Consider the following 18,409-nt stretch of genomic DNA (forward strand, 5'->3'; position numbering starts at 1 on the left):
TGGGCCGGGCTGCACACCCCCAAGGCTTTATAAAATTCCCTCATACATCCGCCTTGTGCTTCACGTTATAAACAAAGCAACGCTTCTGTTACTGCAGCAATTTGCGCTCTTTGAAAGGAGAGAGAAAAAAAGTTTTTTGTGGACATTTTTTGGGGAGTGCTCATCTCAGGACAATCAGAAGTGAAATCCACAGGTAGGTTTCTGCTCCAACTCATCCAGTTATCTTAGTGCTTTTCATTATTTTATAAGGAAATGGGCGCTAACTTCCCAGTGACTCCGCAGCATGTCTGAGCACGTTGTTAGTCCTGTTTGGCGCAGTGTAACTCCGCTGATATACAGATTTGTACAACACGCAAGAATTCTGTTTCAGTTCTCAAGTAAAGAAAGTGTAATCTCTGAGAAGTGCGCCAAATTTATTCCACCACAAAGAACAGACAGGCTGACGCACAGAGCAAAACATTTCACATGGATTTCATGATTGTGTGTAGATTTCTGAAAAACTTATTATTAATTATTGTTATATTTTGAGTACATAGTAAATACGTGTTATTACATGTACAAATGCATTGTGGGAAGGCTTTTTGTAAGTTTTTAAACATTTTTGAAAATGTCAGAAATACATTTTAATAGTAAGGCAGGACACTCCTACGGTATGTGTAGCATGTGTAACATGTAAACAAGTAGTTGAACTTGATCATAGATCAACACGCTTTTCACACGTGACCCTGGAAGCTGGCACGCGCACAGGAGCAGGAAGCCTTTATTTGGCATGTTGCAAATATTATTGTAACAATAACTGTAAAACATCCTCTTTGCTCTCTAGACTTAATATAAAGAAAACAAACAAAAACATGCAGATGGGTGGAGCTGTGTGGGGAGCAGGGGATCTTGCTCCCAACTGGCTTGATCAAAAAATGAAAACATTTGTCTACTAACTTAAGGCTTTAAGGGCAGTCTGCCAAAACGTAGAACATACCCTTCTATCAAAACAAGAGTGTGCCCCGACCTGTTTTGTAGCTGTGTTTAGTTTTCCAGTTAATTCTTATGTCAAGATATAAAGCCCCATCTAAAAGATCATGACCCTGATCTCTGAAGTACACAGGAGGTTTGGTGGGGATACAGGAGAATACTTCTCATAATAAACAGCAGCAGCTGCTGCTTGAACCACTGATGATGCTAAAAGTGTTGTTGCTGCTCATAGAAAACTGCTGGTGATCCCCTGAACCACCCCCCACTCACCAACTTACTGTAGCAATGGAGGCACCCACATTTTGATATCTTTACAATCTGAAAATGTAGGTCTGTGACAGCTTAGTCCAGTAGGCCTGCTGCTGCTGCTGCTGTTGCTGCGCTGATATTTCAGAACCAGGGATTTGACAGATTAAGCGAGTTCCCAAAGATTAGGGAAGCAATCATTGTTTCTGCAGATGGATGCTGTGGGCTCTTGGATTTAAAACTATATGATGGCAATGGCGGAAGGACGGCATGGCCTTGATTCTGGCCTCCGAAAATTGAGACTCGCTGTCCAAATCTAATCAGTACATATGTTTCTCTCTCCCTCAGAGAACAGAGAGAGACTTTGAGCTCATGCTGTTTTGTAACTTAGATGTTCTGGCTTTAAGCAGTGTGTCACATCTGTGGATTTACTGTGAAAGACAAGCACTAATGTGTTATGTAGGCCCGCAACAGTGTTGTTGTTGTTGTTGTTGTTGTTGTTGTTGTTGTTTTCCGCTAAAGCTCAAACCACATTATCTCACTGTTGAGTGAAAACATTGGAGTTTCAAAAAAATCTGCTTTTCAGGAATCAGCGCATAAAACCTAATCATAAGAATCACGATTACAGTCAAAACTTGAAAAAGTAGCGGATTACCAACTGGATGAGAAGAGCAGAATAATAAAGTCATGTAGAGGTTTCATTACATCACAGTGTATGCTGTCATGGACTATTTAGTTAGTTAGTTAGTTAGTTAGTTAGTTTGTGTGTATTTTATTGTCATCACACATAATACAACAAGTATAAACAATATAAACATATATAAACAACATCACCTTTAAACATATATTTGTAGGCCATTCTTTTGAGAAAATATATTATAAATATATTATATTGGCATTGTCCCATAATTTAACCCCAACAGCAAAAATACGTAAAACCTCTTCTTTTTTTTTGTAATGTAAATTTACAAATAACTCTCAAATACCATTTGTGCTTTTGAAAAACACTTTTGACAGTCTGGAAATGACTTTGATTTCGCTCTGAGAATTATTTGCATTTTACCAAATCACTAAATTTCATTGCATGAGATTTTAGAAACAATGCATTAGTGTGATCATAGTTTTTGTAGTAAGACTGTTGAATTTATACTCATTTTAAAGGTGGACCCCCACAATTCCACACAATAAGTTCTGCAAGGAAGTATAAGTGAGCAGTAACTCATGTACAAGCCTTTATACAGGATTGCTTCTGACATTTAAGTTTTTTTTTAAGATAACCAATATGTTGTTTCCATGCTAGTTTATGATCAATCTCCAAATCTTGTTTCAGAAATACTGAAAGTGTACCAGCCAGCATTTCACCAGATGCTACAGTATTTGTGTTGTGTGTTCTGCAGCTGATTCTGGACTACACATTTGAGATCATCTTGAGCCTATATCCTCCCACTCTTTCCTGTCCACGATTGCATAACACAGTTGCACTTCTGCCAGGCCAAATCTGCTTTAGTGAATAGTTTTCTTTCTTCCCTACGGCCTGACATTGAAAAAAAAAAACAAAAACAACTTTCAATGGGGAATATGCATTTAAGAACTGGTTTGACTTGGTTAGAGACAATATGCGACTGTTGCCAACGACACCGAGCCAGTTTGGAGTGAAGCCAGTTTAAAGAAAGCCCCCTGCTGCAGCAGCAACATAAAATCCCTGTGAGAAAAAGATGCACTGCAGAAACACTTACTTCCACTTTAATACTTAATAACACTTCCAATTTACTGTTTCAGTATTAAGCAGCTGAAAATCTGAAAAACAACATACATCTGCATGGCTCCAAAACCTTTTTCATGCTTTGTAGATTTCATTGTAATATTTATCTCTTTTTCCATGAGATTCATTTGATATGATATACTATGAATTAACGTGACGATTCGTTGCATAAGAGATGTCAAGGCGGCAGCTCTCATATCGCGCTGCTTGGCATCAGGATGCAGTGGGGTAAAACTAAAACAGCTCCCTCCCTCGCTCTTCTCTTGGCCAGGTGAAACATTAGCTCAGCATGGCGAGCAGTCAGAGGCGCACTGCTGGTGTAAACAGCAGGTGACCTACTTGTTTCAGCCGGCTGTCCAGCCAGACTCTCTCTGCCTGCTGCCAGCCTGCTAACAGGTGCTGATGGTGGCCAACTGCAGAGGAAGTCTGCACTCTGTTTTTTTTTCTTAATGAGCTCACTGCTCTGGTTGTACGTAGCTGTGTTTACAAATAAGCTTGAAAATAGGCTTAGAGGATTCCCCCCCGTGTTGACTCGTGAACTAATTTTTCACATTTGAGAAGCTGAAACAGCTCCAGTTGTTTCATTTTTCAACACCCCGATGATCACAAACATGCCTTCTCACACATGGCTATGGAATCTCGACGGGGGCTGATCTCTTGTCCTCTCCAACAAAGCTCCCGCAGTGTGATGGCGGCCATGTTTTGGAAGGCCTCAGCAGAAAAATGAACCTGTTGTTTGATACTCCTCTTCCTCTGTGGTATTGTGAGATCCAGCTGGCTCCGGTCTCTCTTGTCCAAGTCAGAGGAGCCTGTGTGTACATATATGCGTGTGTGTGTGTGTGTGTGTGTGTGTGTGTGTGTGTGTGTGCGCGTGCGTGCGTGTGTGTGTGCAGGGCGTATTCTGCCGGACCACCGTCATCTCCACATTTGAAATGTAATGACTCATTTCCTCTAAAAGACCATCTTGCCCTTACAGCCTCAGTGCAGCCCTGTTGGTTGATGTTGATGAATTTTCTGCCATGCCTGTATACAAAGACAAACAAGAGCGAGGGAGAGCACAGGACAGATGGAGGGAGCCTGGAAAAGAGCAAACATAGCGACTGCAACCGAGCAGAAACCAAGACAAACAGAGAGAAGTGTCAGAAGGCAAAGAGCTAGAAAGCCAGCCGAGAGCTGAAAAGAGGCTGGGATGTGTTGATGGGAACCAGGGTGTCCGTTGCTTCCTGTATGTGTTTGGGTCAGTGAAGGCCGCCTTTAGCAGGGGAGGAGGGCAGGCCCCTGGCTCTCAGGAGCCACCGGGGCCAGTGGACAAAGAGCTCTCTTAACTGGCTAATTTGATTTGCATGCAGAGCTGCAGCCCGCCTGCTCTCCTCCAACACAGCTTCATGGTCCACACAGCCTGTCTTCTCTTTACATGCCCCCCCCTTCTTTTCTCTCTTTTTTTCTCCCTGCCTTTCTCAGTCTCTTTCTCTCCGTCTGTCCCTCTCTTCTTCATTCCTTCCCCTGAATGTCTCTCATCAACAGAGCCTTATTGTGTTCATTTTTGAAATATGTTCCCAATCTTGAAACTATTATCTGGGAAGGGGGACAGCTGCTTCAGTTTTCGGCAGATTTTGGCTGCAGATTAGCATTTTTTGACCCGTTTCAGTGGGGTGTGTGAGAGAGAGAAATCACATTTCATCTTTTCCCCCTCCACTAGACCATTGTCTTGTCTGTCAGCTGTCAGTCTTCCTGCCTGTGTACTCCGTCCGTCAGGTTTGTGTGTGAGAACAGTGAGCAGTTCCCGGGTGTGGCCGCTCTGTTGTCCGCATGTTACTGTGTATACCGCACTGCCAGTCTCTGCATGTTCCTGTGTTTGCACCTGTGCGTACGTGAGTGGATTCAGGTCAAGAATAGTCACTGCACTTTGTCAAGTAATTCAAAGCTAATAGACACACCCACCCCAAAGTTCAAGCAATCTGTCAGTTTATTGTCTGCGGGTCAGCCAGCTATAACCAGCGCCTTTTTTATAGAGGTTTGAGACCCAGGGTGGAGATGATAAGAACACATACATCTTTTTATTAAACATACATCTTTTTTTTTTCCATGACATCAAACAAATTATATTTGAGAGGCTGGAAACCTCAGAAACACAGATTGAACCACTCGCTCACTGACTAAACTGTCTTTTCTGACCCTCCAGGCTCTGCAGCTCTTTGAAATGGATGAGATCCAGGTTGTTGAGTCCAAACCCCTGCTGGTTGACAGGGAACTGCCGGTATGTGTTCCGCACAGAGCCAAATCAAATCAAGTTATAAATAGTTCTTGTAGAAATGTGTTTTAGCATGCTCAAATTGGTTGTATGGTTTATTTATAGATTTGTGGTTTATTCAGAATTACAGTGTATTTTGAATAAAGACAGATGCTAACCAAGAAGAACATTAAAATGATGAATGATTATTACTTACTATAAATCCCAGGCAAAACTATGTGACACTGCTCAGTCAAAAAAGTAAGATAAAGGATATATGATCAGTTATTGTTATAGTATAAAACAGATCACATACCTTCACTGAGGCTGCACAGTCCTCTTCATCAGTTTCTTCCATAAAAGAATATAATCTCCATCTACATCAATACACATACAGTGATTGAAAATGATGATAACAATGTTTTTTTTTTATTCAATGAAGCATAAAACATGATAAACATAATGTATATCTCACAATAACAACTTACTCGATCTGCACCAGCAACAACTCATCTGTAATAATAAGTATTAATGAATAAATGAACAGGATTGAAAACATTATCTAAGAAGAGGTGGCGAAAAAAGAGTCCCTCATTCATGTCCACAATCATAGCTTCATTTTCCTCGGTGAGTGGACTTTACTGTTCACCCCAAGTTTGTCAATAAAGTCTGCTGAACTTTGTCCCAGCGCTGACCTCTCTGAACAAAGATTACTGTTCAATCATTGATCATTTCTCCACAAGTACTGTACAGATTTGTGCAGTTGAAATGACACCTAGTGCCTCGTGCGGCAGTGCTCATTTCGACATGAAAATACGTGCAGTGACAGGGTGACGCCCTCAGGATATTAGATTATAGCTTGTTAGACTGTAATTGCATTAGTTTTATATTTTCATGACTCTGTTCTTTCCTTGCAGGGCCTGAGAGAGGCTGTACAGCAGCTTGTTATCAAGGTATGTTTGCACACACATGAAAGTAGATCCTATATTTACTATTCCTACCAGCTGTAAACCTGGATTTATTAGTTGAAGCTTGGACTGAACGGTGATCCCAATTATCAGTTGTGTAAACAGATGGTTTTATTCTATGTTTTATTATTCTAACTTGTCTAGTACCATCTAGTGGCTGATAAAAAGAAATACTGGTTGCAGTGGCTCATCCATCTCGGTGATGACTTTTCATCCGCTGTGATTTTATTAGGACTAAAATCTGATTGGGCCTCTGCTAATTCAGTCAGCTACTGAAAGTGATGAAACACACTTTGAACTGGATTTGTAAGATAACACAGCCACAGTGCATCAAACCATTCACTTTCCACTCTAGCACACTCTCACTCGCACACATTTTAGGTTAGTGTGTGGGTGCTGCTGAGTCTGGGGGCCTCTCAGCACCTTGGAGAGCACTCCTGAGTCAGACCCTCGCGGTCAGAAAGCATTTGGTGGGAAAACTGAAACCACCTGGTTTTCAAGTGAAAGAAGTGGTTGAGCTTGAAGGTGCGGGCTCAGTATGTTGTACATATTCTCCCTTCCTTGAAAATGTATTGACCATCACCTCAAACATAATTGTTCCAGTCTGTGATTTCAGCGTCCGTGAGGTAATGGGTCTCCTGGTCCGGCAATCAGTGGACAATGATCTTTCCCCAAGCTTTGTCATTCCCAACACTAATTTGCCTTTAAAGCTCTTCTGACTTACTTGGTGTTACACCGATGACCTGAAGTATTCAGGGCAAGTCTTTGATATCTCTTGCGCCTGAGCTTCCAACAATCAGTGACACTGGATTAGATGAGGGTGTTGATATTAGGGATTTACTCCTGATTATTGATTTTAAATGCATATGCACAAACACAGGCACAGAAATCCATCGTCTTGCTCATAATGAGTTTCAGTTGTGGTACATATGCATGCACGCACAAACACACACACACATACGTATTGCCTTGCAGGATTATCTCGTCAGTGTAGCCTACGTGCTTGAGTGTGTTGAGTGGGCGGAGCGCGGTGTGGCGAATCCTTTGATGTTTACATGTACGTTACGTCCAGTAAATAGGTTATTACGCCTCCTTGGATGTTCCTCTAGAGCAGATCCTATGCAGCCTAAACTGGTTTTCAAACCACCCACCAGGTCATCTTGTACAGTCTCCTACATCTACAGTACAGGTCAGGTCACCACTGGAAACTGCAGCTTAAGCTTTTATACTGAAACACATTTTATTCTATTTATTGCTTCAGGTTATATAGGCCTATTAGGTCATACTGGATATTCAGTCAGTCATTTACTGTTTATGGAGTGTTTGTAGGAAATGTTTAAGACTGTCATCTCAAGTCTTTGTTTAACGCGCTCTAGCGTTGAGAGACAGTTCACCCTCATGTTCAGTGCTGTTAAAATGTGTATTATTTAAGTTGCATGTTACTCAGCTCAGCCATTATTTTGAAAGTGCTTGCCCTAAATATTGCTGAATAATGGTTGCCAACTTCCCCGCGCTCATTCATTCACCATATTCTCCCACTGGTCACACCCTGACTTACTCATCATGCCAACGCAGTAGCTGATGGCCCTCTGTCTGACATTGGCTGATCCAATTTAGGGATAGAATTAGCTTGTTTTGACCAGCCTGCAAGGCACCATGGGAGGCCAGGAGCTTAGGCCAACTGGTAAGCAGCGGGGGTATAAAACACAGCTCTCAGTGCAGGGCTAAACAACTTCAGAGCTCACCAACTGTTGGATCTATAGCTCAGAGAGCCACTGCGACTGCACTTTTTTCCAGTAGTGAGCCGTGTTGGACTCCTCTACTGCAAACATGGTTCTGGAGGATTCTGATGTGGAAATGATTGTCGCTGAGATTGAAGTCAGCGTGAGTACACTGAAGGCTGCACTCGAATGTTTGCACTGAGTAGTTTCCAGTGGATTTGTTGGATTGTGCTGCCTGCTGGACAGCAGCTTCTGCAGTTGGAGTTGTTGCATCGGTGTCAGTGCTGGATAGACAATAGTTTTAGATTTTGTATGAAGCAACTTTTGTGGCTCATTAGAAAGATTGGATCAGAGATTCATCAGTGGTTTGTTAGTTTTCTAGCTTGGCATGGAAAAAAAACATAATTAGATGAGGCAATAATGAGGGTTTCTTGACATGAATTATTGCAAAATGCATGAATGAAGGTCATGCAATTTGCTCATTTTATGCAATTTATTTTTAACAGGTGCTTTTTAATTGAGATGAAAGTGTTGGTAAATTTATTCAGATGTAACATAGTACCTTTTATGCAAAGCTTGGTTATTGTTTTTTGCATCTATAGGAGCACGATGTGGAGACTCCTCATGGAAGAATCCACTGTACAATGAAGGGGGTTCCCAAGGGAGACAGACCTGTCATCCTCACCTTCCATGACATCGGACTGAACCGTAAGCTTGGCTCTTGATTCAGCTCTATCTAGGTGAAACATCTGTTGTTGTGCCTAAAGCCTGGGGTGTTTTGAATTACTGCACCACATGGGATCAGATTAGGTCCACTGAGTTAACTTTATATTATTAAGTCCACTTGATTACATTATCTAAACTGCTCCAAGATTATTGACGGATTTTTTTGAAGGTGTCAAATTTTGCAAGATGATGAAAAACAACACCTGCATGTTATACAAAAACAAACTCTGCAAGTCTTACATTCACTCTCAGGTTACTTTGGGTCGTTTCAACTTCTCAGCCAAGTATCACTTTTTCTTTCCAGACAAAACCTGCTGGAACACGCTCTTCAACCATGAGGACATGTCGGAGATCATGCAGCACTTTTCTGTGTGTCACGTTGATGCCCCCGGACAGCACGAGGGAGCTAACACCTTTTCCACTGGGTGAGCCAGACACACAAACGCACTCATGTATGTCAAGCAGTCTGTGACCTTTGACTCGACAGGTAGATCAATGTGGATGTAGCTGAGACGACCTAATTTGAAAAGTGTGTTGTAGGGACAGGTGTTTATCTGGTTCAGCCTAATCTCAGCTTTGATGGTGGGACTTTGCCTCACGTTAACGCTACCTGAACATGATCTGAAAACAGATAGTGAAACACAGACGGCTGTTATGGGCTGATATCAAGAATAAGGAGCAATATAGTGCAGTGATTAGATAGTTTTTATTATTCAGTTGTTAACTAAAGGTTTTTGTTTTTCCAGATATGAGTATCCCTCTATGGACCAACTCTCTGAGACACTCCCACTGGTGCTGAAGCACTTTGGGTAACTTGAGCTGCGGTTTTCACACTGACCGCTCACACTCATATTTGAGATGTTTTCTAACCTGTTGTTCTAACAGTATCCATGTATCTTTGTGTACACACACAGGCTGAAGAGTGTTATTGGAATGGGCATTGGAGCCGGGGCTTACATTCTGACCAGATTCGCTGTAAGTCTCCCCCCGTGAACATCTCAGTCAGGCTTAATAATTATGAGTTTTAATCAATCTGGGATTAGCAGAGCCAGCTAATGTGTTTCTCCTTTTTGCTGATTTTGGCAATATAACACAGCTTATTGCTTGAGCCTGCTGAGCCTTAAAAGCCTCAGGAATGTTCCAGATCAGCTCAACACTAACACTGTGCACAGTAGGAAGTCTCACCCTGTTGACACAAGGCTGACAGAGATACAACGTAAAACTCCCTGCTGCAGCCTTCTCTTTTACTAAAATAAGTGTGAATTATTGCAGTATATATATTTTTTATGTAACATTTATTCAACCAGGGGAAGCATCTTTGAGATAAAGACGCATCCTGGCAAAGAAAGGCAGCAATAATATTGAGTTACAAACAAAATAAGCCACAAAATCAGTATTAAACAAAATGTGATTTTAAAATTGAGGAAAAAAAAGAAAAATTCCAAAAAACAACATAAATGGCAACATAAAACCATAAAAATTAACAAAGACCAATCTCAATAACTTAATGAGTCTAACACATTAAGATTGTAAAATACCCCAGAACACTGACAGCCAGAAGAGATAGCGCCCAGTTTTGAGCTTGTATATTTTGCTGAGTGCAACACTGTTTCTTACACCAGGCTGAATACATCACTAATTTCAGGTTGTGTGTGTTTTAGCTGGACTACCCGAACATGGTAGAGGGCCTGTTGCTCATCAACATCAACCCGTGTGCTGAGGGATGGATGGACTGGGCTGCACACAAGGTAACACAATGAATATTGGACTTGCAGAGCTGACAAAAAGATAAATGCTGCATAAAAGTAAATACAATTTTTATGTCTAATTTCAGATCAGCGGCTGGACCCACGCCATGCCTGACATGATCATCTCCCACCTCTTTGGAAAGGTACACCTTCAAATTCTTTTTGTTTTTTAAGTATTTTCACCTAAATCCCTGTTGTTAAATAGCTTTTCTAGGTCTTTGAGTCTCAGTGAGTTAAACTGATTTTGTGTTTTGGTCACCACAGGAGGAGATCCACAACAACCATGACTTGATTGCGACATACCGCCACCACGTCATGAACGACATGAATCAGTTTAATCTGCATCTCTTTGTCAAGTCCTACGAAAGGTAAACACATCAGCGTTAGTCTACCTGTTGCTTTGCTGGCAGTGATAGAAAGAATTTCTAACTAGGAATTCAAGGCCAAGAAATACACTAAATAAAGCACAACCTAAGCTGCAACACGTTGTAGAATCTTAACTTTTAATTAACAAAAATTAAGATTTTTCTGTTATATCCTTTACGTCTTTCATTACAGTCGGAGGGATCTGGAGGTTGAGAGGCCGGTCCCAGGAAGCAATGTCAGAACCCTCAAGTAAGTTGCTGTCAAGCAACAAGAAAACATCACCTGCTGCATATTTTATTTAAATTACAATGTAAGTCATGATATTTAATGTCTGATCGTATGTGTTCCCCTCATCCAGGTGCCCTTCTCTGCTGGTGGTTGGCGATAGCTCTCCTGCTGTGGAGGCTGTGGTGAGTTGAAGCACGGTCACTGACGTTCACACAGCCATTAAAACAAGGCTCTAATGCTAATGATCAGCCTTCCCACCACTATAACCCAGCTAACTTGTGCTGGACGTGTTTTCCGTTCACTTCAGTCACCTCTTAAAGCCCCAAGAGATATGCGAGATTTAACGCTCGGGGACATCAGTTTTACATGAGGCGAGAACAAATCTGGGAACAAAAGTCAAGTGACACAGGGTAGTTTTGATCTATGAGAGTTAAGACTTGTTTCATTGTTACTGCTTTTAACCCTGAGAGTCGCCACAAATCCTTTATTATCCCTAGGCAGTGCATATAACTTTAAATTCAAATAAAAATGCACTTTTTATTTCAGCGTTGGCATTTTTTATAATGTGCAATATATAAGATACTTTACTTGACATGTTTGTTTTATGTGCACCCACAGGTTGAGTGCAACACCAAGCTGGACCCAACAAAGACAACCCTGCTTAAGGTAGAGAGCCTTGTTTCTGTCTCTCTGTGCTGCGTCCCCTCCCCCTCCACCTTCTGTCCCATATCCTCCTCAGATTATAATAGCCTTGATGGAAATGCATCGCCTGATAAGATTCCAGTGGCTCAGCATTTACCTGGTGACATATTAACCAGAAGTAGAACAGCTGAATGCAATCTGCTGCGACTGACCTACTTGTGTTGGCCTTTTATGATCCGCAACTGAAACCAAATGGCTCTTGGAGCTAAAATGGGTGCCATTTACTGGGGTTAACTGTTCGAGGTCTAGAGGAACACTGATTGGAAGTAGCAGGGGCAAAGTGTTCAACATGTTCAAATGGGAAATGCTGAGTGTAATGGGGGGTAATGGCGTGTATCCAATGCTGTGTGAATGTACAAGCACCAAAATGCTAAATGTTAATGGCCTCTTCTGTGCTTTCCCTCCTCCCTCCAGATGGCTGACTGCGGTGGCATGCCCCAGGTTGACCAGGTGTGTATGTCTGTGTTTGTGTGACAGAAACAGCTCTGCAAGACACCGTCACTGCCGTAAGAACAGGCTGGATAATCAGTGCAGGGGGTCAGGTGGAGGGGTGGATGGCATAAGAGGGTTGCACCTAAGAGCATTAGCAAGTAGCAGACATGAACCACATTTGTCAGGTTGTAATCCACCACCCTACACAGCACCTGCTCATAGCAGCTGTCATATCTCAGACCCTTAGAACTAAGCTGTTGGATGAGAGATTGAGTCTGTTATGTTATGTAAACAAGAGTGATAATTAATGACAAGAGGACTGATTATCTCCCCCTTGTGTTCTGTTTCTCTGCAGCCTGGAAAACTGACAGAAGCTTTCAAGTACTTCATTCAGGGCATGGGATACAGTAAGTATTCGAGACATGCAGTTTTCTATGGTGAAACTAAGATAGCACAATTCTGCCACTATCAATAATAAAAAATAAAAAAAACTTGTACTCTCTAAGTTCACAACGCTAAAGAGGAGTTCTGCCACCTTGTGGTGAGATGAAAAGCTTGCATCCTGCTCTTCAACCATTGGTGTTGGCTGATAAATGACTCATGCTCTCACCGGGGTGTAACTTGAACTCAGCTGCAGGTCGATTGCAGATGTTTACTGTGTGCTTGGAACAGTAGTGGAAGAAGTACTCATTACTCTTACCACCGGAGTAAAAGTTTTGCACTGCAAACTGCACATTTTGAATAAAATCATGATTAAAAATTTTATCGGTAAAATTTACTTAAAGTGTGAAGTATCAGGTTAAAAAGCCAAGTTGCATAATATTGTACCATTCGATAATTATTTTTGTTGTCATTGATGTGTAAACAGAATTTTAATGTGATATTCATATGACATAAAAACTAATATCTTAAATATAGTAAGTAGAGCAAATAGAGGTATAGAGTAACATGAACTTGAGTAAATTTATTCAGCTGCTTTCCACCATTGCCGCACAATTGCACCAGAGCAAGCTTCAGTCAATAAAGTGCATTTACTAAATCCTCCTCCTCTCCTCAGTGCCATCTGCCAGCATGACCCGCCTGGTCCGCTCCCGCACCGCCTCCGGCTCCAGCGTCACCTCCTTCGACGGCAACCGCTCCCGCTCCCACACCAGCGAGGGAAACCGCTCCCGCTCACACACCAACGAGGGCAGCCGCAGCCGCAGCCACACTGTCGAGAACCAGCGCGGCCGCTCCCACACAGGCGGCTCCATGGACGGCACAGCCAACAGCAACGTGGACCAGGCTGTGCCCAAGTCCACTGAAGTGTCCTGTTAAGCGACCCCACCCCCACCCCCACTTTCTGGACACCCAAACCTCTCAAGAAGTTCCCTTCGGTCTGTGCTGCACTGCCTCTAACTGACACACAGTCACACACATTCCTACGCACATACACATTGATGTGGAGATGAGGGACATGATAAGATAGCATACCTGGATTTGTAAAAACGCACAATGGACACTCACCTGCAGAGTATTCAGTGCAGCTGAGATGCCCAAATTTCAAAATAGGATGTCTCTTGAGTAGGAGGTCAAAGGTCAACTGTATGCCTGATTTGTCATTCTGAGGAACTCAAACATATCTGAGCAGCAAATGCTTCTGAGCTCCTTGGCCAGGTGAGTGTGTAGTTAGGGGCAGCGCAGCATCTGGGAACACCGAAGCGGAGAATGTCGGAGAAAGCTGTGGCTACGAGTACACCAGCTTGTACATGTATCGCTCATAATCTCTCATACATATATATAAAAAAAAAAATGTTTTAATTTCCATTTCTGCATTCCTTTCATCCTGTTTTTATCCATTTTTACCGTACTGACAGCTTTCTCAAATATACCTGACTGTAAATGACTGTTTTCTGTTTCTCATTGTAATTGTTTGATCATTTATTCTTTTACTTTCCATGTCTGAAGTGTTGTCGTTTGTTCGTAGGAGCAGATTTGTAGATGTGGAGAGAAAACGGGGAGGCACTTGGGTAAATAAAACAAATGGCAATTTGCTTCACAAATTGCAAATGTAACTTTTGAAAATTAAGGGACAGACTTCAAATATATCATGTATATACAGCAAATAATGTTTCATCTTGCCAATGTCCATTATCCTTGAGTTTTTTCAAAACATCATCTGTTGTAACGATTTTCTAGAAGTCACATCTGTCATGAATCTTTTCTGGAATCAAATGATCATTGTACGCTTTGCCATTAATCAGAATACACCCTGAAATACAAATTCAAAAGCTTTTACATCTTATGCTTTATTAATGGATCATGGCCTCAGACAAAAAAGTTTTTTTTCCTCTTTTTTTAAATGATGATTTCTATGCAATCAAGCACAACGGAACAAAGATGTGCCATGGAATTGTTCACTTTTTAGATGTGATGCTCCTATGTGGTTGTGGATTTTTGGGTGAGTGAAGTTGTAGGTCCACATGTTAACATGAGGATAGCCATAGAACTTACCTGACACCTTCTACTCCCTGTATTTTACTTGCACTACAGCAGCATTTTGCTTTGTAGAACACATACACAGCTTTGTAAAGATGCGTTGCACAACCGTCTAATGCTGTAGAAAAGCATTAAAATGACATAACAGTTTGTATTTATTAAAAAAATGACAATAAAAACCCTGTAACAGATCTTCCCTGATTGTGTTTTTTTTATTTGACGATGTGGACATTTGTAAAACAGTCTTATGAGTAAGGCTTTGTCTTTGGCATATCAGCTCATCTCTGCCTTTTGTTTTCATTTATTATGGAAAAATTTTCATGAACAATAAAGGAAAATATCTACAGTGCAGCTTTATTACCTAATTTGCCTTGTGAGTTTAAAGACAATGTTTGATTGTTCTTGGAAGCAGCTCAAGAACATCACATATGTTATTACATATGCCAAAAGCGACATAAATAAATTAAGCCTTCAATATTTCACACACTGGCTGAATATTTTCATTTGCAAAGCACTTCTTCAAATATTCTTCAAAAGCACATCATGCTTTATGAATCCATTCTGGAGACACATTTATATTTCATATTTACAGATTTTTCCAATAGGAAAAAAGACCATAAGAAAATCCCTTGTACATGATCATACATATTACAAATATAAAACACTGCATAAAAAAAGACGTCAGATGCTCCTCTGGGCAGAGAGCATGGATGACATGTCACTTCTTTAGTTCATGACTTCTGGGTAACCATAGTAACTCTCCAGTTCAGCGAAGATGTCGTTGGGGTTTTTGCAGCTGAGGTTGCAGAAACACGCTTGGACCCACATCATCTTCCAGGTGAATCCTGTCCCGTTAGGACACTCGAACTCAACGTCGATGGTCTTGGACTTGTAGGGGATGCAGCAGCGCTCGTCTGTGCAGACGCCGCAGTATTTTGGCCTGTACTCCTTCTTACTGGTGCAGCCAGAGATTGTGAGATTGGAGGGCTGATCTTCCCTGTAGATGTTCAGACATTTCTTTCCTGGCTGTGGGAGGAAAGGAGGAGAAAGACGTTACATCAGTTGTCAATATGCAATCCTTGTTTGACCACTTTAGATATCAGAGATATCATCATAGAAACACTACCTTAATGTGTTTGGTGATGTCGACCTCACAGGGCCGCAGGTTGCAGAGGCGGGACTCTTTTATGAGCTCACATTGCTCATTGGCGTTAGAGATCCTCATGGATAGGCCTCGGCCACAAGTCTTTGAACAGGGGCTCCATGAGGTAGTCTGGGTAATGCAGTTCTTGTGCCAGCTTCTGGTCTCAGCTGGGAAAGCTGAATTAATGTAAAAAGAAGAGCAGTAAATAGATCATGTCCTGGCTGCAGATTGCTTGATGTTATACACACTGATAAGACTTTGTTACGATTTAAAGCTTAATTCCCTGAAGGCTGACTGCTACTGTTCTCCTTCCAACCATCAACAACCAATTGTTCCTACATTGGTAATATTTTACCATGGAAAGGCAGAGGTTTGGTCTCAACGTTGGTAGGGTCACAACATCCACCCCTCCAAAACAAAGATTTTGGCTTTTTAATGCCATCAACCAAACGTTTTATTAACATATAAGATCTTAAACTGAAAAGTCATATTAGAGTAAGGCATAATACGTTATAGAAAGGCATAAACATTATAAAAACATCATAGTACAATAAGAAATAAAAAGTCATTAAAATGTCATAGTATAGTGAGGCATTGAACGCCGTAAAAACGTTATAATATAATAAGGCATACAACATCATAGTAAAATAAGGCATGGAAAAATCATTTAGAATTGCCAGGTAACTTAATGTGCATGTTTTTGCACTGTGGGAGGAAGCACGGTTCGAACCCGCAACCTTCTGACTATGATGCCACAGTTCTAACCAACTGGACTACCATACTGCCCCATATAAAAGTCACTGTATAATAAGGTATGAAAAAGTAATAGTATTATATATACTCCATAAAAACGTCATAGTATAGTATGGCATAAAAAATCATAAAAACATCATAGTATAGTATGGCATAAAAAATCATAAAAACGTCAAAGTATAGTAAGGCATAAAAAGTCATAGAAACTTCATAGTATAGTAAGGTATAAAAAGTTCATAGTATAGTGAGGCTAAAAGAGTAAAAAAAAAACTTCACAGTATAGTAATGCAAAAAACATTATAAAAATGTAATAGTATAGTAAGGCAAAAAAAGTCATAGAAACTTCATAGTATAGTAAGGTATAAAAAGTTCATAGTATAGTGAGGCTAAAAGAGTAAAAAAAAAAAACTTCACAGTATAGTAATGCAAAAAACATTATAAAAATGTAATAGTATAGTAAGGCATAAAAAGTCATAAAAACGTCATAGTATAGTAAGGCATAAAAAGTCATAAAAACGTCATAGTATAATAAGGCAAAAAACATCGTAAAAACGTTGTAGTATAATAAGGCATAAAAATTCATAGAAACTTCATAGTATAGTAAGGTATAAAAAGGTCATAGTATAGTAACGCAAAAAAAGTAAAAAAAAACCATCATAGTATAGTAAGGTATACAAAGTCAAAAAAACGTCATAGTATAGTAAGGTATAAAAAGGTCATAGTATAGTAAGGCAAAAAGAGTAAAAAAACATCATAGTATAGTAAGGTATACAAAGTCAATGAAACTTCATAGTATACCACTGCATAAAAAGTCATAGAAACTTCATAGTATAGTAAGGCATAAAAAATCATAAAAACGTTATAGTATAGTAAGGCATAAAAAGTCATAGAAACGTCATGGCATAAAAAGTAAAAAAAAAGTCATGGCATAAAATGTCATAAAAACGTCATAGTATAGTAAGGCATAAAAAGTCATAAAAACGTCATGGCATAAAAAGTCATAAAAACGTCATAGTATAGTAAGGCATAAAAACGTCATAGTATAGTGAGGCATAAAAAGTCAGAAACGTCATGGCATAAAAAGTCATAAAAACGTCATAGTATAGTATGGCATAAAAAGTCATAAAAATGTCATGGCATAAAAAGTCATGAAAACGTCATAGTATTGTATGGCATAAAAAGTCATAAAAGAGTCATAGTATAGTATGGCATAAAAAGTCATAAAAACGTCATGGCATAAAAAGTCATAAAAACGTCATAGTATAGTAAGGTATAAAAAGTCATAGAAACTTCATAGTATAGTAAGGTGAAAAACGTCATAAAAACGTCATAGCCTATTAAGGCAAAAAAAGTTTAAAAAAAACTTCATAGTATAATAAGGCAAAAAATTTCATAATGACATAAAAACTTCATAGTATAGTAAGGCAAAAAACATTGTAAAAACTTTGTAGTATAATAAGGCATAAAAAGTCATAGAAACTTCATATAGTAAGGTATAAAAAGGTCATAGTATAGTAAGGCAAAAAAAGTTTAAAAAAACCATCATAGTATAGTAAGGTATACAAAGTCAATAAAACGCCATAGTATAGTACGGTATAAAAAGGTCATAGTATAGTAAGGCAAAAAGAGTAAAAAAACATGATAGTATAGTAAGGCATGATAGGTCATAAAAATGTCATAGTATAGTAAGGTATACAAAGTCAATAAAACTTTATAGTATACTAAGGCATAAAAAATCATAAAAACGTTATAGTGTAGTAAGGCATAAAAAGTCATAAAAACGTCATGGCATAAAAAGTCATGAAAATGTCATGGCATAAAACGTCATAAAAACGTCATGGCATAAAACGTCATAAAAACGTCATAATATAGTAAGGCATAAAAAGTCATAAAAACGTCATGGCATAAAAAGTCATGAAAATGTCATGGCATAAAA

At 40.0% G+C, this 18,409-nt stretch overlaps 2 protein-coding genes across 3 annotated transcripts in view; one reads left to right on the plus strand and one right to left on the minus strand.

The window, feature by feature from the left end:
• The first annotated feature begins 35 nt into the window (after positions 1 to 35).
• Positions 36 to 14,767, plus strand: ndrg1a (N-myc downstream regulated 1a). Of its 2 annotated transcripts, XM_023412070.2 has the most exons (16): positions 36 to 193; positions 5,160 to 5,234; positions 6,125 to 6,160; positions 8,499 to 8,604; positions 8,927 to 9,047; positions 9,369 to 9,431; positions 9,537 to 9,597; positions 10,284 to 10,370; positions 10,457 to 10,513; positions 10,635 to 10,738; positions 10,929 to 10,985; positions 11,095 to 11,146; positions 11,583 to 11,630; positions 12,081 to 12,116; positions 12,454 to 12,505; positions 13,156 to 14,767. In XM_023412070.2, exons 2-16 carry the CDS (start codon positions 5,178 to 5,180, stop codon positions 13,413 to 13,415), a joined length of 1,197 nt encoding a protein of 398 aa, XP_023267838.1. In that variant the 5' UTR covers positions 36 to 193; positions 5,160 to 5,177; the 3' UTR covers positions 13,416 to 14,767. The 2 variants fall into 2 exon arrangements, with proteins under 2 accessions (XP_023267838.1, XP_023267839.1); XM_023412071.2 differs by lacking the exons at positions 36 to 193; positions 5,160 to 5,234; positions 6,125 to 6,160 and adding an exon at positions 7,923 to 8,059.
• A 2-nt stretch (positions 14,768 to 14,769) lies between these two features.
• The window catches only part of ccn4a (cellular communication network factor 4a), a 12,361-nt gene continuing 8,721 nt past the window's right edge, over positions 14,770 to 18,409 (minus strand). The window contains exons 4-5 of the mRNA XM_023412072.2: positions 15,703 to 15,896; positions 14,770 to 15,602 (exon numbers count right to left, since the gene is read on the minus strand). Of these exons, the coding sequence (XP_023267840.1) occupies positions 15,303 to 15,602; positions 15,703 to 15,896 (494 nt within the window). The 3' untranslated portion in view covers positions 14,770 to 15,302. The remainder of the gene's footprint in view (positions 15,603 to 15,702; positions 15,897 to 18,409) is intronic.

The sequence above is a fragment of the Seriola lalandi genome, unplaced genomic scaffold (assembly GCF_002814215.2).
Source record: "Seriola lalandi dorsalis isolate HSWRI2012SDOR001 ecotype SW California unplaced genomic scaffold, Sedor1 jcf7180002054476, whole genome shotgun sequence".
Classification (NCBI taxonomy): Eukaryota; Metazoa; Chordata; class Actinopteri; order Carangiformes; family Carangidae; genus Seriola; species Seriola lalandi.

Bases quoted from the DNA above. Each gene is read 5' to 3' on its own strand.
- ndrg1a (XM_023412070.2), top strand. From the start codon at position 5,178: ATGGATGAGATCCAGGTTGTTGAGTCCAAACCCCTGCTGGTTGACAGG. The intron at 9,432-9,536 runs GTAACTTGAGCT...GTACACACACAG, and splicing joins CTGGTGCTGAAGCACTTTGG to GCTGAAGAGTGTTATTGGAA. The intron at 10,739-10,928 runs GTAAACACATCA...CTTTCATTACAG, and splicing joins TTTGTCAAGTCCTACGAAAG to TCGGAGGGATCTGGAGGTTG.